Here is a 23,764-nt window from a genome sequence, read left to right as displayed (position 1 = left end):
CCTTCTTGGAATCCTACTAGATCTTTTCATTTGGTACTCTATATATTTTTTACCACTTGCAATAATGACTTTTGTTATTTCCATTTTTATTAAAGTATAAATTACATAAGGCAAATTTACCCGTTTTAATATACAGTTCTGTAAGTTTAACAAACACATACAGTCACATAACCCCCACTCTATCCAAGAATTGGACTCCATCACTCCTAAAAATGACCCTGTGCCATGTTATAGTTAACTCCACTGCCCAACCCAAGATCCTGGCCACCACTGATCTTGCTGTCACTATAGTTATGCCTTTTCCAGAATGTCAAATACATAAAATTATAAAATATAGAGGCTTTTAAGTCTGGCTCCTTTCACTTAGCATTATACATTTGAAATTCATGCATAATGTAGGCTGGGCATGGTGGCTCACACCTGTAATCCCAGCACTTTGGGAGGCTGAAGCTGGTGGATCACGAGGTCAGGATTTCAAGACCAGCCTGGCCAACATAGTGAAACCCCGTTTCTACTAAAAATACAAAAATTAGCTGGGCATGGCGGCGTGTGCCTGTAATCCCAGCTACTTGGGAGGCTGAGGCAGGAGAATCGCTTGAACTCAGGAGGAGGAAGTTGCAGTGAGCCGAGATCGCGCCATTGCACTCCAGCCTGGGCAATAAGAGACAAACTCTGTCTCAAAAAAAAAAAAAAAAAGAAATTCACGCATATTGTTTTGTGATTCAGTAATCTGTTCCTTTTTAATGCTAAGTGGTATTCGAATGTATAATTATTTCACAATTTGTCTATCCATTCTCCAGTTGAGAGACATTTGGGTTGACTTTAGTTTTTTAGTTTTTGGCAATAACAAGTAAAGCCCCTATGAATACTCACATCCAGATTTTCATGTGAACATAAGTTATTATTTCACTTGGGGAACACCTAGGTGTGGGATTGCTGAGTTGTATGATAAGTGCATGTGTAACTTCAAAAGAAACTGGCTGACTGATTTCCAAAGTCACTGAGTTATTTTGCGTCCCCACCTCTCTTGTGTAAGAGAGTTGCACTTGTTCCACATCTTTGCCAGTTTTGGTATTTTCCTTTTATGTATTTTTTAAGCCGTCCTAATAGGTATGTAGTGATATCTTATTGTGGTTTTAATGACCATATTCTTTATAACTAATTTTACTGAGTAATGTTTATGTGCTTATTTTCCATGGGTATATTTTTTTTGGTGAAGTGTCTATTCAAGTTTTTGTCCATTTTTTTCATTGTTTAGTTTTCTATTAGTGAGTATTGAGAGCTATTTATATAGCCTGCATACAATTACTTTATCAGATACATGATTTGAAAACATTTTCTCAGTCTGTGGCTTCTGTTTTTATTCTCTTAAAAGTGTCTTTGCAGGAGCAGAAGTTTTTCTTTTTGATGACTTCAATCCATCAATTATTTCTCATATTAATCATGTTTCTAGTATAGTATCTAAGAACTCCTTTCTTCCACTCGAGGCTACAAAAATTTTTTCTATTTTTTTTCTAGAAGTTGTGTAGTTTCAATTTTACATTTAGATTTATGATTCATTTTGAGTTAATTTTTGCATACAGTGTAACATATAGATCAAGGTTCATTATATGTATGTGGATGGCCAATTGATCCAACATCATTTGTTGAAAAGGACTATCCTTTCTACAATGAATTGTCTTTGTACCTTCATCAATAATTAATTAAATATATATACTTTGTGAGCTCTTTATGATATGGTTTGGCTCTGTGTCCCCACCCAAGTTTCATCTTGAATTGGAATTCCATAATCCCCACATGCCAAAGGCAGGACCTGATGGGAAGTAATTGGATCACGGGGGCAGTTTCCCCCATGGAGTTCTTGTGATTGTCACTGAGTTCTCAAAAGATATGATGGTTTTATAAGGGGCTTCCCTCTTTGCTCATTTGCTGTCTTGCCTGCCACCATTTAAGACATGCCTCTTCCCCATCTGCCATGATTGTAAGTTTCCTGAGGCCTCCCCAGCCCTGAGAAACCGTGAGTCAATAAACCTCTTTTCTCTATAAACTATCCAGTCTTGGGCATGTCTTTATAGCAGTGTGAGAACAGACTAACACATTTCTGTCCTATTAGTTTATGTATACATCCTTTCTCTAAAGTTGTCTTGTCTTCACTCTGGCATTAGAGTAAGTCTTGAATTCAGATAGTGTTTCTTTAGTATTGTGCTGACAATTTTAGACCTTTGCCTTTCTATATAAACTTTATAATCATTTTGTATATCTACCAAATAACTTCTTGAGTAAGCTTTGGTGTTTTCTGTCTTTAAAGGATTTGGTCCACCTCATCTAAGTTGACAAATTTATTGGCATAAAGTCGTTAATATTCCCTTCCTATACTTTTAACATCTATAGGTTCTATACTAATGCCCTATCCTTCATTTTGGGTATTTGTTATTTCTTGCCTGTCTCTTTTTTCTTGGTCAATTTAGCTGGAGGTCTATCCATTATTACTTTATTTTCTCTGCCCCAATCTCTCTCTCCTCTTCTTCTGGGATTTCAGTTACACATATTTCAGACTGCCTGATTTTTTTTTATATGGGTTACTGAGGCTTTTTCTTCCTCCTTATTTCCCCAGTCTTTTTATTCTCTATGCTTTTTGTTGGTTTGTCTCCAAATTCACAACCTTTTCTTTTTTAGGGTACAATCTGTCATCATTTAGTGAATTTCTGACTAATATATCATCATTTCTGGCACTGCATTTTTCATTTCTAAAATGTACACTTGGTTTTCTTTACAGAATACATTTCTCTCTAGAGAGTATCCATCTGTTTACTTACTGTGTCCAACATTTCTTTTAAATCTTTGATCATATTTATGAAATTCTATGAATTCCAATGTCCATGCTTTCTCTAGTCTTGGTTTTTTTTTTTTTTTTTTTTGGTTTGGTTTTGTTTCTTTTTGAGACAAAGTCTCACTCAGTCACCTAGGCTGGAGTGCAGTGGCATGATCTAGGCTCACTGCAACCTCCACCTCCCAGGTTCAAGCAATTCTCCTGCCTCAGTCTTCTAAGTAGCTGGGATTACAGGCACGCACCACCATGCCTAGCTAATTTTGGTATTTTTAGTAGAGACTGGGTTTCATCATGTTGGTCAGGCTGGTCTCGAACTCCTGACCTCATGATCTGCCCGCCTCGGCCTCCCAAAGTGTTGAGATTACAGGCGTGAGCCACTGTACCCAGCCTCTGGTCTTGTTTTTAGTTGATTTTTTTCTCATGAGGATGAGTCACATTTTCCTGATTTTTCAAATCTCACATAATTTTTGCTGTATGCTGAACATTACCAATGTGATGTGTCGGAGAGTTGGAATATTGTTGTTGTATTTTTAATGAGTTTAGTTTTAAACCCTGTTCTTTATTTAATTTATTGGGAGATCAGCTTGATCCTATTGAGGCTTGACTTTGAACTCTGTTTAGGTATATCTATAGTAGCCTTATTCTAGGACTGATGTATCCTTTTCAATAAGTTATGGCCTTTGTGGGATCTCAGTGCAACCCATTTCCTAACTAGCCTTTTGGGGGTCTTACTTGCATACTCAAAGTGTTCACCAAAGTCTCTTTACTTGCCGGTTGGATGTCTTTCAGCAATCTGCAACCTCTGGAATCTCCATTTAGTTTACAGCCCCCAGGGGCTGTTTTTGCCAGGTTTCACTGAGTCTTACCCTATGCGTGTTCAGCTTAAACTTCAGCTAAATAAGCAAGGGGATCCCAGTGCAGATTTCTGGAGCTCCTACTTTGTACAGCTCTCTCATCTCTGGTATTATGCCCCTCAACGTTCAGTTGCCTCATTATCTAGACTTCAGTTTTTCTTTCCTCCATTCCGTGAGACTGCTGCTCTGTTTAGGTTCCACAAATTTTGTGTTGTATTTTCAAAGCTGGAGGGAAGATGAAACTCACCTTTTTTGCTCCTTTAATGTCAAGGTCATAGTGCCACACAATTGTCCACTGCCTAAACACTGCTGTTTCATATATTTGTCTAAATTAAAAATTGTTTATTGTAGGAAGGTACATCCAATACTCATTATTTTATCATTGATAGAATCATAAATTCATTTGAAAAAAATTAATATAGAATAGCTACTTTGTATTTTGTTTCATATCATCACTATCTGAAGTCCTTGTCATAGAATTCTGTTCATTTTGATTTCTGCAGATTCTTACCCATAGTCAGTTTTTTCTATGAGTTTAATGATCTTTGAATGTGAGCTTTTATTTGTTTGATCTTAATATGTGACGATCCTAGGAACTGATGAAGTAATGGACTTTCTCCAAAAAGGATTTGTAATTGCTACTGCTGAAAGCCAGGGGGCACTACCAACCTGGGTCCACTTTGGTCCACTTCTAGGATCCTGGACTTAACGCAAGAGCCTGATGTTCTGCTTTCCTACCTTGCAGTGGCTTAGTCTTCAGATCTAGATAGCTAAAGAGGTCCATTTTTCCAGTTTTCTAGTTGCTCACTGCTCCTCAGTCTGACTTCAGTGTCCTATTTTGTTATTTATTTATTTTTTTTGTGGAGGAATTTAGGGGAATTTTTTTAGTCCCCTACCCTGTACCTGCCCCCATCAAAAAAAAAAAAAAAAAAAAAAGACAGAGAGAAAAGAAAAAAGAAGTGAAAGAAAAATGTAAACTATCAATATTTATTATATATATTAACAATGGAGGTGTCATCTTGTCAGAAGGTTAAATTGACATGAGTCATACAAGTATTCTGAGGGAAGATTGGGAGTTCTACGACTCAGAAGAATTCACAACAGTCTCTCAGGAATTCTCTCCACTTTGGCATATGGCCATATACTTTATCTAGGTAAGTGGATTTAAGGAGGATATTATAAACTATTCCTCACAAAATGTACACATGGCTTAAGAAGAATCTTGCAAAGAAATTGTATGTAACACAAATAATGAAAGCACAGTACAGGTTTTAAAATATGGCAGACTTGACACTTCTGATTTTAGCACTTTATCAGCTTCATTACAAGGAAAAAGCCATGATAATGCAATCAGATGTCACAATGGCAGCCAACATTTTAAAAAATTAAAAGTATTAGAATTATGTGAAATACGAATTTATATGCATTATCCTTCACTATTATCTGAGTCTAATTATATATTGTTCCTTGAGATGTTAGCTATTATAAAGCTACTAGATTAGCAAAATATTTTTAAAATAAACAGAAAATAAAGATAATTTTGTGTATTTTTTCTGTGATGTTAGAAGTCATGCAATATTGAATTCATTACTTTGCAAAAAGACAGATTTTTTTCTTTTTTCTCAAGATAGGGTCTTGCTTTACTACCCAGGCTGAAGTGCAGTGGTGTGCTCATAGCTCAATGTAGCCTTGACAATCTGAGCTCAAGTGAGCCTCCCACCTCAGCCTCCCAAATAGCTAAGATTACAAGAACATGACATCATGCTAATAACTTTATTATTATTATTATTATTATTATTACTATTTTAGTAGAGATGAGATTTGCTATGTTGCCCAGGCTAGTCTGGAATTCTTGGGCTCAAAGGATCCTCCTGCCTCAGCCTCCCAAACTGCTGGGATTACAAGCATGAGCCACCCTGTCCTGCGAAAAGAGAAAGGTTTCTTATTAGCAACAGACAAAAAGGAACATATCAGTTGGGAATATAGTACTAATTCCTGCTGTGGTTAAAAAAATGGCTGGGAATAAAAAAAAAAAACAGAGAAAAATATTTGTTGACAAAACTAAAATGCAAACCTATTGGTCAACCAAGGCAGAAAAAGGGGTGGGGCAGGGGAAGGCTGAAGATTTGAAGAAAAAGGCATTTGAACAAATAAGCATTATGAAAGCTTTGCTGTGTGTGCAGTTGAATGAAAGCATAAATATTTCTAACTATGTCTTAGCTTACGGTGTTGGCTTAATTCTGTTTAGTTTTTTTCTGTGCCATCAAAGTAAAAGTACCAAATACCAGGTGTCTTTATCAGTAAACAACTTCCTTAATAAGAACAATGTTTTATGAAAATCGATGAAGCAGTTCCCATCAATTTAAAAAGGAGTTCATAAAGAAGTACAGAGATAGTACCACATGTGATAATTTTGTATAAATAAGACATTTTAAAAAGTTTAATTTTCACACACTTTGAGAGGTGAAGAAAATCTTTTGTATTATACAGATGTTTACTATTTACTTAGTGGCAAGCTTTTTTTTCATGATGACTGGTGGCTTCGAGTAGCATGTTACCTATCAGATTTTTTTAAAAAAATTAAAAAAAAATTTCTTTTCAAGGTAGATGTGATAATAATAACTAAGAAATTTAATACTTTCAAAAAAACCTGTGCTAGGATGAGAGCATTTAGAAAACAGATATTTGAAAGTGTTTCAGTTTTGTGATTTTTTTCTGAAAAAACTTAAAATATAAATATGTCACATATATAAATTTTCATATCTGCACACTTGAAAATCATGGGAACAGAGTTTCCCAATCTGCTTAAAAATCTTTCAGATAAATGGTTTTGCAACCATTTTGCTGAAAATTTCTGAATGTTATGTCTTCTAGTTTGATAGGAAAACTGATTGACATTAGGGAAGATGGATATTTGTTAGCCAAATTACTAGTTTGATAGGAAAACTGATTGACATTAGGGAAGATGGATATTTGTTAGCCAAATTACATTTCAAAAAGCTTTTGTATCACTGGGTGGATGAAATGGGAAAATGAGTTTTATGGTTTAGAAATGCGGCCAATAAAGTAATTCTTCCATTTTTAACTTTGCATTTTTGTGAGGTCTCAGCTATTAAAACCCTATACCCACATAACCTCTTCCTAGAACTAGACTTTTAAATTTCAGTATCACAAAGTATATAACAAGAAATGTCAAAAATAATGAAGTATATTCAGCCCCATTGCTTTGTATTCGTGTCATTAGTAAAATAACATTAAAAAATTACTTTTAACCATTTTTATTTCGTGTTTATGTTTTAAGTTCTAATTTAATTTAAAAAGTGAATTATATGTATTGCAGTGTATGTGCAAAAGTTCTTTTTTTAATGAACAGATGCAAAATAATTTTGATTGTTTATAATAACCTGTTAAGCAAGTCATTATTATCATCAGCTGTTTATAATTTGAGTTTAGAATAGCCAGCAAAATTTTTCTAAAATCGTTTTCCTAAAAAAATTCATGAGTAAAAATTTGTTTGGGAACAAGTAAAATGAGAAAACGGGAAAGAAAAATCACTCAAAATTCTACCATCTGTAGATAATCACTGTTGAAATTTTACTGCATACCCTTCTAGATTTCATTTTTTAATATATTTTCATCTTCCATAAACATAGGTTTATTCTTCATTTAAAACTGTTTGTCATAGGGAGTCTTTAAAGAATTATTTAAAAGGAAATTTATATGAGATTTTGGGACAGAGATTAAAATTTAAAGACACAATACTCAGGGGCTCTGTTCTGCTGTGACCAAGACATAATTAACACTGGATGGGATTATAACATTTGTTAAATTTAATTCATTGCTTGTCATGTAAATGGCCTTTAGATGTCTCAAATGTGCAGTTTAACTATGAAGTTACCAAGAAATAGTCTGACCAAATTTTGTGGCTTTTTACTTGCTTTATCTTCAAATGGCCTATGTACCAAGGCAGAGAGATTAAAGGGAACTAAGATTTTGATAAGGCTTTTGTTTCTGTTAGGTATTACAACTGTATCCCAAACCGATAAAATATGGTTTCTGTACTAGAATTATTTCTAGAATTCTAGTTATATACTAGAATTAACTGCATGTAGGAGGGTAGAGAATAGAACCAAGGGAGTGACTATGAATGGAGTAATTGTATCCTCAGAATTAAGCAGTTATCTTCCAAAGGTATGGTCCTGGACTCGATCTTCTTATAGAACATTTTTTATCAATGACTAATACTACCAGGAAAAAAAAACAGTCACTGACACAGCAAATGAAACCTAGCTGGGAAACGAAAACTAAGAAGAGGAAGTCACATTCTCAATGACCAGATTAGAATCAAAATAAAAATTGGAGAAGTAGTGAGAAGTAAACAAAATGAGTAAGTCATATGGGTCGGCTAAAAGATGCAAGGAAGAAAAAGAAGTTTCAAAAGGAGGAATAGCTAGCAATTGGCAAGTATCAAAGAAGAAAATTTAGGGGTTTTAACAAGTATCAATCTGACTATAATCAATAAAGTAGTGCTACTGTTTAAAAAGCAAACACATTATAAAATGTATTCCTTACTAAAATTTACCTGAACTTCTGCTTCCTAGTTGAGTGTCACTTGCAAACACTAATAACTTGTTCCTTTTCACCAGACCTGCCACTCACTCTAAGAGCAAATATGGAGAATCTAACCACTCAAACGACTGAAATAGTAACAGAGAAAAAACTAGTTTCGATGAAAGATTGAATGTAATTTTTTTCTCCTGCAAGAAATAGAGTAATTGAATAATTGTCTTTAATAGAAGCATACAGTTATAATGATAAAATACTATTGGATTTAGGCACTTATGTACCTCAAGTAACTTAAAAGTAGATTAGTTGTACTCAACTTTCATAAAACACCGAGAGAAAATGAAGTTAAATTGTATTAGGAAAGAGTTAATGTAGAATATACAGGGATTTTATAATATGATAAAACATTGGTTGAAAATCAGAACAACTGTAAGAATCTGGTATAATTTCTATTGATTGATCTCTACTTTTCTTTAAGGGCGAAATGTGGTGATACATGGAGGGTTGAAATCCAACCCTCTGCCAGACCTCAAGTTTTGTGATTTTTGTTTTAGGCAGTAACTAGAATAAATAAATTGCACCAAGATTTTTAAAGCTATAACGGAGGGAGCATGCTTGTTGATATTAAAACTACTACTGGTAATGCCAGAAGACATTTCTTTAAAGTACTGTAATTGTGTTACATCCTTAAATCTAAGTGCAGTATCAGCCGCAGATTATCTGATTGTAGACTTGGTTTAAAAAAAGACCTGGAATATATAGCCAATTGGCAATATTCTAAGGAAGTAGTGTTCCTATTTTATTTTCCAGATGATGCTACTTTATGTTCCTTTTATTTTTCTTCTTACCACTTATTTTACAAACGATATATATTAACTATGGGATATTTTAAAAAGTAGAGACCAGCAAACAAGAACAAAAAAGTGCACGTGTAACTTCACAAATGAGGGGGAGAAAATCAGCTAACATTTTCATGTATATTTTCAGATTTTTTTGAACATACATGTACATATAAAATATTTTATAATGTATACTTTTAATTTCGTACATAAACTTTTATAAAAACATGAAGTTTGTAATCTTTTGCTTGATTTAATATCATGAACATTATTTCCTATTACTAAGTCTACCTCTTCACTTTTAATGGTTGACATAATTTATATAATCCCTGCCTTTGGTCATTTAAGTGTTTCCAAATGTTCACTCTTATTAACAACTTCAACAAATATCCCCAATATTGCTTTTTTTTTTTTAAAGTAAGCAGAGAATTGGAATAAACTAGAAATCCAGGGCACTTACTCACCCAACAGATATTTATTGAACACTTATTTGTGTCAGATATTGCATTAACTGGGAGCTGGGAAAACAGAACTGGTTAAGGCTAGATCTCCACTTTTAATTAACTTTCAGTCTCATGGAATAGAAAGATGAGCTGAGGAACTGGAGAGGACAAATCGCTCCTCTCTTTAAAGTAAATGTAGTTGAAGAAAAGGCTGCTGGGTCAGTGGCCAGGTGTGTGTGTGTGTGTGTGTGTGTGTGTGTGTCAGTGGCCAGGTGTGTGTGTGTGTGTGTATGTATCTGTATACACATATGTATTAACTAAGCAGTTTCTAGAATTAAAATCCCTAATGTTAATAGGCTTATGCATAAAATAGATTAATCCACAACATCTTTATGAGCCATGATCCTAGGAGCTGCAGAGCCAGAAAAGCCGGACACAGTACCCAGCAGCCTCGCCTCGGCTCCCGGCAGAGAACACCCTCTCCCCAGCCTCCCGGCGCTGGCGCGATCCCACCGCGGGGACCGCCGCCCGGGTACCCGGCCGCTGCACCCCCTTCTCGCGTCCTACGCCTGGCGGCCAAAAACAAAACTGCCTAACCACTTCCATTTGGAGAAGCCCTCCTAGCCGAGAGGGGCATTCTGAAGATTAAGGGCGAGGCTGGAAAACAAACTTCGTTACGTGTTAACTTGGAGCAAAGCGATTCCAGGAAAGGAGACTAAAACTGTGCGCAGCGTTTTTATAAAAAATTGTTTCAGTGGATACACGGGGGAGCGGGGCCGTCTATGGCAGGGCTTCAGAGCAAGCAGGAGACTGGCAGGCCGGCGAGAGCAGGTGGCCCGCCGGCCGCATCCCGGCCTCCTCCTCCTCGCTCGCCTGCGTTTGGACGACGGCTTCCGCGGCGGCCGGAGGGGAGCATCCTCTACGCTGCCAACTCGCATCAATGGGACTTTCCTCGTGGGAACTGCCCCTCCCGGCGGACGTGCCCTCCGGGTCCGGCGTGGGCGGGCGGGCGCCACGAACTCCGTGCAGACCTTGGGTCGGCTTGGTGCTCCCTCAGCGACCGGACCGAGCCTGCACCACCCGCCGCCGTCGCCGCCGAGGGGGCGGGGGAGGTGCCGCGGGGGGCGGGCGCGGCGCGCGGGGAGGGGAAGGGGTTCTCGCGCGATTGGGCGAGGTTTCCGGTGTTGTGACTGAAACCCGTCAATATGGCGGCGATCGGCCGCGGCCGCTCTCTGAAGAACCTCCGAGTACGAGGTAAGCCCGCTGCAACCCTCACTCCCCACCGCCCGGCGCCCGCCACCCCTGGCACTTGCCTTCCCCTGGCCCTGGGTGGGGGAGCGAGCCGGGGCGCTGGCCGGAGCCAGGGCAGCCGCAGCTGGCCTGCGAGCGAATCCTAATTGGGGCTGTGTGTCTGTTTCGCGCAGGGCGGAATGACAGCGGCGAGGAGAACGTCCCGCTGGATCTGACCCGAGGTAACGCGGGGCGCCGCGGGCGCCGGCGAGGGCGCGCTGCTGGGGAGGAGCCGGGTCCGGGGCTGGGGGCCAGAGGCAGGGGCGGGCCCCGCACGGGACCGGCGGGGTGTGGGGGGCAGAGCCGGAGCCCCGCCTGCCGGCCCGCGGGAACCGAGCCCGGGGCCGCCTCGCCGGACCCATCCCCCTACCCGGCGCCCGCTTCCCTTGCCGGAGCCCTTCTCCGGGCCTCAGGCTGCTGCGGGTGCAGGGGAGCCCCGAGTGGAACTCGGCAGACCCGGCGACCCTCTGGGCTCGAGCTCCGGCAGAGTGGTTTGCACCTATCCCAGAGTCCGGCAGCCCAAGCTGGGGGCAGCCGGAGGGAGGTAGAGGCTGTTATTTAGGTTGCAGGAGGATGTTTGAGGGAAGAGCGACCACATCCTGCCCTCCCCGTCCCCGGAGCAGAAGCCGGACCTGCTCGGTGCTTGCCGACTGCGTGACTGCTTTCCCCTTTGCCCACCGTCCTGTGGGGACCCGCAGCATTGATAACTCGGTAGTGAAACCTAGAACTGGTCATTACTGCTAAATGTCTGGTTTATGCTGTTTCCCTTCTGCTTCCCTTTCCCGGGCCGCTGGGACTGTAGTTGGCTAAAGACCGCCCCCTCACCCTGCTGCAGGTTCATTGTTTACCTTCTGCAGTGGAGATGGGTTTGTTTACACCTTCCGAACTGGGGAAACTCTGGTTATATTTTTAATGACCTAATCCCGTTACTAGCCAGTGTTTCCTCTATCACTTACAGTACTAGAGTTTATTTGACATTATCTCGTTGAAGATTTAGTAGTTACATACAAGATTCTTTTCTCTTCCACGATAAACAGGATTTAGCCTACTGATTCCGACGAAGTCATATTTCACACGGGCTGTAGCTTGGCGTGTAACCCGGTTCAGCTGTACAGAATCAGTTTCTGAGATCTATTAAACACCTTAGGTAGTAAACAAACAAAAAAACTTGTAGACATTCTGTTTGAGATCAGTTTTTTACCCTATGTCGTACCTGACGTAATGACTGCTATCTACAGTGATTTGTTAAACCTGGGCTCCTTGTTGACAACGGCTAGCGTGAAAGCATAGTGCATTTTCTAATTTGTTTTATTTTGCATATCACAATGTAAGTTTACTGTTTTATAAACTGAATGATCAGCTTTCACTTAGCTACAAGAGTACATTTTTATAACTTAATATTTTATTCTGAAAGTTCAGGGACTTAGTTTTGGGGGAACTAGGTCCTTTTACAAGACAGTTTCTAAAATATAATACAATATAATAGAGCTTAAGTCCTGGAAATAGCTACTAATTAGATTATCAATGCACTAATTTCCAACATTTTTTTCAGCAGATCGGTTTTGAGAATTATTATAGAATGATGTAAAGCTTTTGACTTCTGTGCAACTGTTTGGAAACTTGACTATAACACATGTGAAAAATCTATATAAAATAGATTTACAAGAAAACTTCCTAACAAGGATAATTTCTACAATTTCAGGTCTGTAAAAGATGTAATTAGTGAGTGATTTATATACAGGCATATATGTGTTTTAGATGAAGGTGAAAGGAGCACTTAATAAACTTGAGTTTAACTTGTGCATTAAAAACCTGCTTAGATATGGTGCTGGAAATATGTAGTTGTATTTTAAATTGAGTTCGTCGAGCTCCTATATATAGTGATTTCTCTGCTTGGTGTCAAAATGTTGAGTTGTGGAAGAGCTTAGGTACACATCTGATTTGATAATTTTGGCTTACTCCAGTTTTACTGAGGCACACAGGTAACGCTGTTTACTATTAAAAATGCCATATTAACTGAGAATTTAGTAAGCACCTATGTCCATAGGTGTTTCCAGGTTAATATAGATAGTGCAGAAAATGCTGTTTTCGGCTTGCCCTGACAAAATGTACTTTAGTTTGGAATAAAGTATACACAGCCATTTAAAACTGATTGCAAAAATAAAGAGTGAGAGATTGTATGAGATCTGTGTTTCTAAATCATAAGGAAGTTTAGAATTAATCTGAAGTAGTCATTTTATAGTGACACTATTGTTTTAAAAAGTTGCTGTTGTGACAGACATTTCATTGTTCAAAGAAGGCTTGAAGAAAATTCATGAGGAATTAAAGTTTAGTGATAATTTGAGAACTGTGAGGCAGTTTGGGTTGCAGCTGAAGGGCAGCTGTTTGTGGCTTAGATTACAGTATGTAAAAAGATAAAGTTTGGGCAACCAAAAATTTTTTTGTTTAATGCCAAGGCAGTGTTTACTTTTATTCTCATTTTTTTAAATTTAATCTTTGAGAGATTCATTGTGTAGATACCTAATAAAGCTCATTATAAAATAGAGGACATGGTCATTGTAATCCCTAAAGGATCCATCAATGTGTAGTGAAAAGAGAGTTGACTATAAAGTCATCATTCTGGATTGTAACCTCAGCTGTGAGATTTAATAGTTGGGTGATTTGGGGCAAGTTATTTGACCTTGCTTTACTCCTGATTTCTTCGTTTCTAAAATAAGAGATAACTTCAAAGAGTTAGAAATGTGAAAAGTAAATGAGCTATTTCTTAATTAAAGTACTTGGCATAAGACCGGATACTTTGTAAGTGATATATAACATTAGTTGCCTTCCTACATTGTGAAATCACAATTTTAAAACTCACATTAAAAATACTTTAAACGGTTGTTTTGAATATTATAAACTTGTTAATAAGGAATTATGGTATTTGAGCTTTTTTTTGAAACATACTGTTATACTAATTGGGTATAGTCTGAGTTAGAGTTCTTGAATATAACAATTGTAAAGTAATCTGTGACATTGCCAATAAATTAAGTCTAAGCAAAGTGCAATATGTTATATTCACTTAGGATAAAATGTGATACTGTATTTCACAGAACCTTAGAATTTTTCTCCCTGACACCAGGACATTTCATACTATTTTAATAATGACTTGGTGGCTAGCCTTGCAAGCTTCTTGAGGCTCAGAAGAATTCTAAGTTTCATTGGTTTTGGTACTTGTGTTAGTGCTGTGGTTCATACATAGAGTGCCTCAGTTAAAAATTGTTGATGGATTAATTTTTATCTAGTTTAGGAACTTCATTATAGTAGACTTTACAGTCAGCGTATTGGTAATTGTTGCTTTCAGTTTTGTTCAGACAACTACTTAATTTGTGAAAGTCCCCAGTATTTGCTAATGATATTATTAAATACTGTCTATAATGCATGCCAAAATGTATTTTGAAGCCCAAATGCTTCCTTTCGCCATTTGTACTGCAAGGATAGATTGTCTTATCAGTCCAGTAGTGCATCTCTTACTGGTACTGAATCACTTGAAAAGATACAATGTTCTTCCTGGGTAAACCCCTCCTGGTATACTTTAATTATTGTGTTCAAAGTGAATTCCCAGAATATGGACACACTAGTTCAAATATAATTATTAGAATATAATTTATTTAAAAGTACAGTTGAATTTTAGAATTTTTGATTAACCCCTTTACGTTTCCACTAAGAACTAAAAAACTGACTGTCTTGGTTGCTGTTTAATACCTAGAAAAGTAGAAAGGTTCCAAAATGATGTAGATTTGAACTCTAACTTTTTATTTTCCAGTTTCTTCTAGTTAGGAGTTTACTCATTTGTTTAATCATTCAGTTAGACAAAATGGACATTGACTGAACATTTATATACCAGATGCTGAATTAACTGCTGGAAGAATAAAAATGAGGAAACTCTTTCCCCCTTTTAAGGATTTCATTGGAATAGACATAAGGAAATGATTGCAGGTGGAAAAATAAATTAAGTAATCAAACTATATAGGAAACAGAGGTAACCCAATAGTAGCCAGAGGAGAGAATGATTAACTGTCTGGTGGGTAAAAGGATCAGGGAAGTCTCACAGCAGGGTTGACTTCTTAAAAGAATAATGGTGGACATAGTGGAAGGAAATACGTGCTCTCTTGGGAATATACCATACCCTGGGAAGGGGAAAGTTAGGAAGCAGAGGAGCTGCCTAGGGTGCTGCTGATATAATCTGACAGATGATAGAAGACTGGACCATGGCGTTGGCTACAGAAATGAAGTCAAATACATATTAAAATGGAAGAATTATCTAATTTGCTTTCTTTAGATTTCAGACTGATTTTGTAGTCCCCCCACTCTATGCAGTGAATTTTATTTCTTTATTAAAAGGGTAGAGGTTGCCCATCCAGTGTGAATTCCTCAATTGTCTGCCCAGACTTACTGTCTTTACCCTGATTCAAAGAATAAAGCATTGCTATTCTTTTCCAAGGGTAACTTGGAAAAACTTTTATGCTTCTAATACTGTTTCCTCAAGATTCTTTGTAGAACTAAGATCTTCTCTTCATTTCTCCCTTCCAGTTGGCTCAGTTTTCTGGTGTTCAGCAAGCAATTTTTATGTTCTTCACGTGGACCAGGTACTATGCTAGGCATGGGCTGAAAGTGGGAGATATGGAATGATAATGACAGTATTACAAAACTCTTTTTTGAAGGCTCTACAGACAGAATAGTTTGTCTTCACAACTTTATTGCTTAACCACTAAAGTCTTGTAAGCAAAACTCTCCCTCTGTACTGAAAATAATTTCTTAAAAGATGCTAGTAACTTCTTGCAAAATTTATGGGCATTTTTAAGTTCCACATTCTACTATTATAAATACTATTACTATAATACTAGTTTTGTGCCAGGCACTGATTTCATTATTTTACTTAATATTCAACTGTTTTAGCTACACTTACTGTCTCTGTTTTACAGTTGAGAATATAGGCTTTGAAATTTTAAAGGACTAAAACTCAAACAAGTAACTTAACCAGTGTCACAGGACTTAGTGAGTGACTGGTATGTGTCTGATAATCATCTCAGAGTTGGGATGTGTAAACCTTTGCACCCCAAAGTGTACCCGCTTTTCACATTCTAGGTATTTCCGCCGTCTTCTATTATTCAAGCTGGAGATCCACTGCTTATCCTCTTTGTTGTGTTGCTAAACTCCTCTGATTTGCTTCTGAAATAGCTGTTGAATTCAGTCTCTCCTTCTGTTCCCCTTGTCAGTTCATATCCTCATTATGTCATCGTGTGGCAGTAACATCTTCTCACCTTTTTTCACTTGGTCTACTGTATGGCTGCCAGGATTATTTCCCAGAAATCTAGATCTGATCTTGTTATTCTCTTAAATAAAAAAACAAAACAAAACACATACTCACATTTTCTAAGCTAATTTTTGCTCACAGAATACAGTCCACATTTCTTTAGCTTGGCATTCAAGGCCTTTTTTGATTTACTCCCATATGGTTTTCTTCTGTACTATTTTAACCATACACATCTCAATATATCTGCCTCTCTGCATAGTTCACTTCATTACACACAGTCCTTCTCAGAGAGGATTGGGGAGAGTTTGCCAGTCTAAAGCATCAACCCCCATTCCACCTCTTTCTCCGTGGAGACTGTATGCCCCTACTTGAGAATCTTTCAGTCAAAGAAGAATGTTTGCTATTCCTTGCACATGGCATGCAGTTTAATATTTGCTTGACCTTGCGTAGGTATTTCCTTTGCCTTGAATTGCATTTCCAGCACAGTTTATCTATAGAAATCCTAATTCTTTAAGGTTGAGGTCACATGCCATTTCTGGAGATCCTTCCTTATCCCAGTGGGAATTTATTGCTTCCTTCTCTACTTTTTTACATCTTTATTTATTCTTTTCTAAATTGCAGTTACCATTGTCTTACTTTAGTTCTTTGTCCAGTTTCTTCCCCCTTCACTAGATCTTTAGCTTCTTGAGGGCAGGAGGCCTGTTTTACCATTTTTAACATCCGCTTCCCCCAGCATCCATCAGATAATCACTGAAGCATTAATTGACTGGAAGAAGGGAGTGAGAGACATGGGAAAAAGAATAGTACAGTATTAAGGAGATTAGGAGGAAAAGAGTGCTTTAAGTTTACTGTCCTGAGGGACAATGAAATTGATGGTGCCATAAAATGGAGAAGTCATTTTGGGAAGGATGATAATGAGTTCATCTTTGCACCTTGAATTTCAGGTGATTATATAAATGTGTAAAAGGTGGCAGCAAATACTGTAATGGAGGTTTTAGTTGCTCTGAATTTCTGGTCTGATTGTTCTGTGGTTAAGATGTTGAGAAAAGGGATATAAATGGAAAAAGAGCTTAAGATTTGAATGTTTGAGGATAGATAAGATGATGAGGGTGTGTATCATAGGGTAGGAATCAATAAGGAGAAAGGAGTCAACAGAAGAGAAGAGAGAAAATTGTGATCTCTTAAGCGAAAACAGTTTGGATATTTGTCCCCACCCAAATCTCATGTTGAATTGTAATCCCCAATGCTGGAGGTGGGGTTTGGTAGGAGGTGTTTGGGCCATGGGAATGGATCCCTGATGGCTTGGTGGTGTTTTTGCAATAGTGAGTTCTAGCAAGATCTGGTTGTTTAAAAGTGTGCACCTACCCTCTTACTCTTTCTCACTCCCACTTTGATGTGTGAGATGCCTACTCCTGCTTCACCTTCCATCTTGAGCAGAAGCATCCTGGGCCTCCCGAGAAGCAGATGCTGGCACCATGCTTCCTGTACAGCCTACCGAACCAACAGCCAATTAAACCTCTTTTCTTTTAAATTACCCAGTCCTCAGATACTTCTTTATAGCAATGCAAGAACAGCCTATTACAGAAAATTGGTAAGTGAGAGTGGAGCATTGCTCTAAAGGTACCTGAAAGTATGGAGGCAGCTTTGAAACTGGGTAACAGGCAGAGGTTGGAAGAGTTTGGAGGACTCAGAAGAAGACAGGAAAATGAGGGAAAGTTTGGAACTTCTTAGAGACTGGTTGAATGGTTGTGACCAAAATGCTGGTAGTGATACGGACAATGAAGTCCATGATGATGAGGTCTCAGGTGGAAATGAAGAACTTAGTAGGAACTGGAGCAAAGGTCACCCTCATTATGCTTTAGCAAAGCACTTGGCTGCATTCTGTTCATTCTGTAGGGACCTGTCGAAGTTTGAACTTGAGAGTGATGACCTCTGGTATCTGGCAGAAGAAATGTCTAAGCAGCAAAGTGTTAAAGTTGTGTCCTGGATGCTGCTAACAGCCCATGCTAAGATGTAGGAGCAAAGAAATGACCTAAAGTTGGAACTTGTTTTTAAACAGGAAGCAGTGCATAAAGGTTTGGAAACTTTGCAGCCTAGCCATGTGGCAAAGAAAGAAAAAGCTTTTTTGGGGGAGGAATTCAAGCAGGCTATAGGGCAACCACTTGCTAGAGATATTTGCATAATTAAACAGATGCCAAAGTGCTGATACCCATGAAGTTGGAGAAAAGGCCTTCAAGGCATTTTAGAGACCTTCACAGCAGCCCCTCTCATCATAGGCCCAGAGGCCCAGGAAGAAAGAATGGTTTTGTGGGCCTGGGCTAGCCGGGCCTTGCTGCCTTGCACAGCCTCAGGACACTGCTCCCTGCATCCCAGCCACTCAGGCTTCCAGCCTTGCTCAGAGGGGCCCAGGTACAGTTTGAGCTGCTGCTTCAAAGGGTGCAAGCCATAAGAATTGATGGCTTCTACGTGTTATTAAGCCTGCAGGTGCACCACAGACTGCAAGAACTGAGGCCTGGGAGTCTCTGCCTAGATTTCAGAGGATGCATGAGAAAGCCTGGGTGTCTAGGCAGAAGCCTGCTGCAGGGGTGGATCCCTCACTGAGGATCTCTGTTAGGGTGGGGCCAAGGGGAAATGTGGGGTTGGAGCCCCCCAGAGTCCCCAGTGGGGCACTGCCTAGTGGAGCTGTGAGAAGGGGTACCATCCTCCAGACCACAGAATGGTAGATCCACTGGCAGTTTGCATCCTATACCTCGAGAAGCCACAGGCATTCAACTAAAACCTGTGAGAGCATTCCTGAGGGCTAAACCCTGCAAAGCCACAGGGCAGAGCTGCCCAAAGCCTTGGGAGCCCACCCTTTGCAGCAGTGTGCCTTGAATGTGGAACATAGAGTCAAAGGAGATTATTTTGGAGCTTTAAGATTTAATGACTGCCCTGCTGGGTTTTGAACTTGCATGGGGCCTGTAGCCCCTTTCTTTTGGTTGATTTCTCCTTTTTGAAATGGCAGTGTTTATCCAATGCCTATATCCTCATTGTATCTTGGGAGTAAATAACTTGTTTGTGACTTTACAGCCTCATAAGTGGAAGGGACTTGCCTTGTTTCAGATGAGACTTTGGACTTCAGAGTTAATGCTGGAATGAGTTAAGACTTTGGGAGACTGTTGGGAAGGCATGAGTTTATTTTGCAGTGTGAGGAGGACATGAGATTTGGGAGGGGCCTTGGGCAGAATGATATAGTTTGGATATTTGTCCCCACCCAAATCTCATGTTGAATTGTAATCTCCAATGCTGGAGATGGGGCATGGTGGGAGGTGTTTTGGTCATGGGAGCGGATCCCTCATGGCTTGGTGCTGTCTTCGTGATATTAAGTTTTCACAACATCTGGTTATTTAAAAGCTTGTGGCTCCTCCCCCCAGCTCCCGCTTGCTCCCGCTCTGCCATGTGAGATGCCTGCGCACGCTTTGTCTTTGCTATGATTAAAAGCTCCCTGAGGCCACCCCAGAAGCAAGTGCTGGTGCCCTGCTTCCTGTATAGGCTGCAGAAATGATAGCCAATTAAACCTCTTTTCTTATAAATTACCCAGTCTTAGGTGTTTCTTTGTAACAGTGCAAGAATGGCCTGATACGTAAGCCAAGAGAAGAGTTTCGAATTGAAGGGGCTGCTAGACTGTTGCATTGAAGTTGAAATCCAGAGAACGAGGTTCTACTTTAATCTGAGGAAGATGTGGCATGCTATTTAACCTCTCTGGCTTCAATTTCCTCACCTCTAAAATGCATACTACTTTATACTTGTAGCACTTAGCCTTCTACCTTTGTAATTCTCACATATCACTACAGACCTGGAATATTGAAAAGGTTAAAAAGAAAGCATTGGTAGCCTTGTTAAATCACTGTGAGTAGTAGTGCCACAAACAATAATGAATACATGTAGGAGTGGTGGTATTTCATAGCACTTTAAATTTAAATTAGTCAACTCTCAATTTCCTTTTAAGTGATCCACCTGCAGTGACTTGCCTCCTCCCGCTCCCAGGTCTCAGGCTACCAAGAATAAGACTGCGAAAAGCGCAGTGGGGTGAGCGAATGATTTGCTTGCCTGTGTATCTGTGCCTCTGTCACCAAGCTATTAAATACAGTCCATTCTCAATTACCTGCCTTAAAAAGATGAATAATGGTAGAAGAATGCTAAATATATAATCTAAATACTTTATATTGGTGAGAAAATATTTTATGTTCTTTTCTCTCCCACTATAGATTGATGCATATTTTCTTTTACATTTTATTTGAATTATTAGCACAGATTTTTGTTTCCTAAGCAAATACTGTTAGTGGAAGAACATAAACAGGTTAAAATATTTGTTAGATAATCTGTATGAATAATTGAAGTTGACTGTTAATGCTTTTTGGGTCATCTACACATACTGTTATTTGTGTTTTTTTGTTACAGTGGCCAGGTTAAAGTTGAATGGCTCCTTAAAAATTGTATCCATACAACAAATGTAGTTATAAAATTACAGACATAAAAGTAAATTGAAAATAATTGTGTAAAACTAGTTAATACGTATAACATTCATATACCCAAAGTAATAGGGTTGAAAGAGAACCTAAATATATTCTTCATATTCCTCTTTTAGAGGCTTCCAGCCAGATTGCGTAAACTGAGCAATGTACCTGGAATGATGAAATTTATATAAAATATAAAATTGAGGATATTCTAATGCTTTAAACATATCCTGTTAAAGATGTCAGTAAGAAATACAGAAAACGTTTTTTTAACCTTACCTGGATTTTCAAGAATCTCGCTCCTTCAATTACTTTTCCTTTTTTTTTTTAACCCCATTGTGTTAATTTGGATTTGTAATGGTTTTATTAATGTCAAGCAGTATATTTTTGATCACATGGGTTAGTTAATACTGTTGTGATTGAGGAAGGCATACATCTTCCTTCAGGGAGTTTCTGTTGGGATATAGCTTTCTCAGTGTACAGTAAAAGACAGTAGTATTTGAAGCACATGCCAATTATCTTTGTAAGGGACTCTAAAAGCTAGAGGAATTCAGAAAAAATGGGAGATAGGTAAGGAATGACCTAGAAGGAAGATCTCTTAGAAGTGAGGATATAATGGCAATTGTAAGACCTTTGCATAAAAGAGTAGCATTCAAATAGGTAGAGCTCTGCACCAGGATTTTAAAACTTTTAATTTTTTGAACGAACGTTTTCCTGGTACATTATTTAGTATTTCAAGATAATGTTGAGAAAAAGTTAGGGGTAAGTTTTGTTTTCCTGTGTAAAAATCCCTTAACTATTGAAGGATGATTATATTACAGACAGGCTCTTCTGGCCTTAGAAGGTACTGCTGGACTGAAAGATTTGGAGCACACTGTGAAATACTAATTGTTTGTGTGTACTTGTGACTATGAGTCTATAAATGTCTGCATTCCAGACCCAAGCATAAGTAATTAGTAATGTTTTTCTTCCATTGTTTTGTAGTGCATATGTCTTGCACCTTCAGTAATACTGTTTAATGGAGGGAGTATGCATGTTCAAAGTCCTTTGTAAATTTATCAGACTTATTTCTAGATGTATGCAGTCTGGAAATAGAGAATATAAATGGGATGGGTGGTGTTTTTGTTTTGTTCTACACTAAAATCACCAGATTTTCTGATCTCAAAATTTAAACATGTAACCTGACAGTCAGATGGAATATTTGAAATGAAGATTATCCTGAAAACCACAGAATGTTTCATTGCCAAATTCAGACACCCTACCCAGCCCTCTAGTGATTTAGGTACAGGATGAATAGTGTTTGAGGAAATTATTGCTCTATTATAGCAGCAAAACAAGACTTCAGGGATTTTAGTCATCTTGCATTTAATCCAGTGAAATTTCATGTGTTTCCTATAATGAATAGAGAATGAAGAGACATAGAAGCTGTAAACAAAGAAGGTTGCCAAGTAATTTAGTTACTAAGAAGGAACAGCTTGTCAGATAAAAGTGTATTTAGCTGTTTTAGATGTGTGCACATACATATTTTTATCAGTAGTTTCATACTTCAAGAAATCACATCTTAAAATAGTATTGCTAATTATTTCCATGCTTAGTGTTTGACCCTCATATAATAAAATTTTTAATTGCACTTTTTTTCACTCATAATTCTATAATGCACTTTCTAATGTTTACCACACTACCATCACCACCACTCCCCTCCCTCAAGAAGGAAAAAAAAGGAAAAATGAAAAACCCTGAGGGGAATGGAGTTGCAGGGAGAGACTCCAGTGGTTGGAAACACATTTTGAGGTAGGTGAGCTGTGAACTCTTAACATTTAGCCATGTGGTAGTTTCTGGATATGTAATCAGGTAGCAAGTGGAATATTGTGAAACTGTTCAGTGTATGTGTTATAAGTTTTTAATCATATCTGTCACATGTGGTATTAGTATAAAATTATAATAATGGATGTTTGAATACTAAGCTATTTCCTACCTTGTTTATTTAGAGTGACATATTACTGTAGGCTATAACTTTCAGTGGTGTTTTTAAATGGCATAACAGTACAAAGCAGGTCAGATTAATTCTTATGTCATGTAAGGTTTCATATGTTATATAAGAATAATTCTTACATGACATAACAATTTGTAGTGAGTTAAATTTTAGATTGGAATAGTTTTAAAAATGCTTAAACCACCTTATTTTAATAAGAACCTTAACATCGTCTTTTTTCTCATGGGACAGTTTGTTGTTTCATGGTCATAGTTCAACATTGTTTTGAATACACAAGTATATGTTATTGTTTTACCTAGCAGAATGAAAAAAGTTATATATTTGAAAAGATTCTCATTGTTCTTCATATCAAAATTAAAAAGAGATGATTAAGATTTGGGTAAACTGTAGCGGTTGCCTTTTGCTATGCATTGTTTCTTCTAATAGTTATTTTGTTTTACTAAAAAAACTCTACTTGATTCTTGATGCCTGGAGGAATTCTTTGCATACATCAATAATTGTTTCTATATTGGAAAAGTACCACAGAGAAAAAGTGTAATTACCTTTAAAACAAATGTATTGCTGCTAAGTGTTCACCTGGAGTGCTTAAATATGTATGAATTTCGGAAAGGTATGTGCATATATAAACCTAATGTTTGTTTCTAAGAATATTTGGAAGCTACTTTAGAAATTAGTAGACCTCCCACTTAAAGCAGGAATTTTCTCTGCAATATCAGACAGCTGTCATCCACCATCACTCAAACCTTCCACTCATGGGTAGGTTATTCACAGTGGTTTGTTCCGCAGCTATGTTTGTTAATAAAACTCTTACATTGAATTAGCAAAAAATCTAATGAAAGAATAACTTTCTGCAGTTAGTCCTAGTTCTTTTATTTGGTAAGTGTTTGCAAATAAAAAATAGTAGTTGTAATCAGGCTGGATACTGCTGTATGCTATTAGAGATTTGGTTACCCTTCTCTTCTTATACACAGGCCACTCACCAAGTATTTATTGAGTACTGTTTATGTGTCCAGCCTTGTTCTAACTGGTAAATGTTTAATCGTCTTTGAACACAAGAAATAGTAGCAGCAGCTGCCATATTTTGAATAACGTATGTTGGGGAGTGTGTTAAAAACATTACTTAAATTCTCATTGTCTTCCTACATACGTAGGAGAAT

General features: G+C 38.0%; 1 protein-coding gene across 5 annotated transcripts in view; it reads left to right on the top strand.

Moving 5' to 3' along the window:
* The first annotated feature begins 10,706 nt into the window (after positions 1-10,706).
* The window catches only part of RICTOR (RPTOR independent companion of MTOR complex 2), a 135,055-nt gene continuing 121,997 nt past the window's right edge, over positions 10,707-23,764 (top strand). For all 5 annotated transcript variants that reach the window (XM_030814009.1, XM_030814008.1, XM_030814007.1 and 2 more), the window contains exons 1-2: positions 10,707-10,786; positions 10,957-11,004. In XM_030814009.1, the coding sequence (XP_030669869.1) occupies positions 10,738-10,786; positions 10,957-11,004 (97 nt within the window). In that variant the 5' untranslated portion in view covers positions 10,707-10,737. The remainder of the gene's footprint in view (positions 10,787-10,956; positions 11,005-23,764) is intronic.

Source organism: Nomascus leucogenys, chromosome 6 (assembly GCF_006542625.1).
Source record: "Nomascus leucogenys isolate Asia chromosome 6, Asia_NLE_v1, whole genome shotgun sequence".
Classification (NCBI taxonomy): Eukaryota; Metazoa; Chordata; class Mammalia; order Primates; family Hylobatidae; genus Nomascus; species Nomascus leucogenys.
This window is presented reverse-complemented; position numbering and strand designations above follow the sequence as displayed.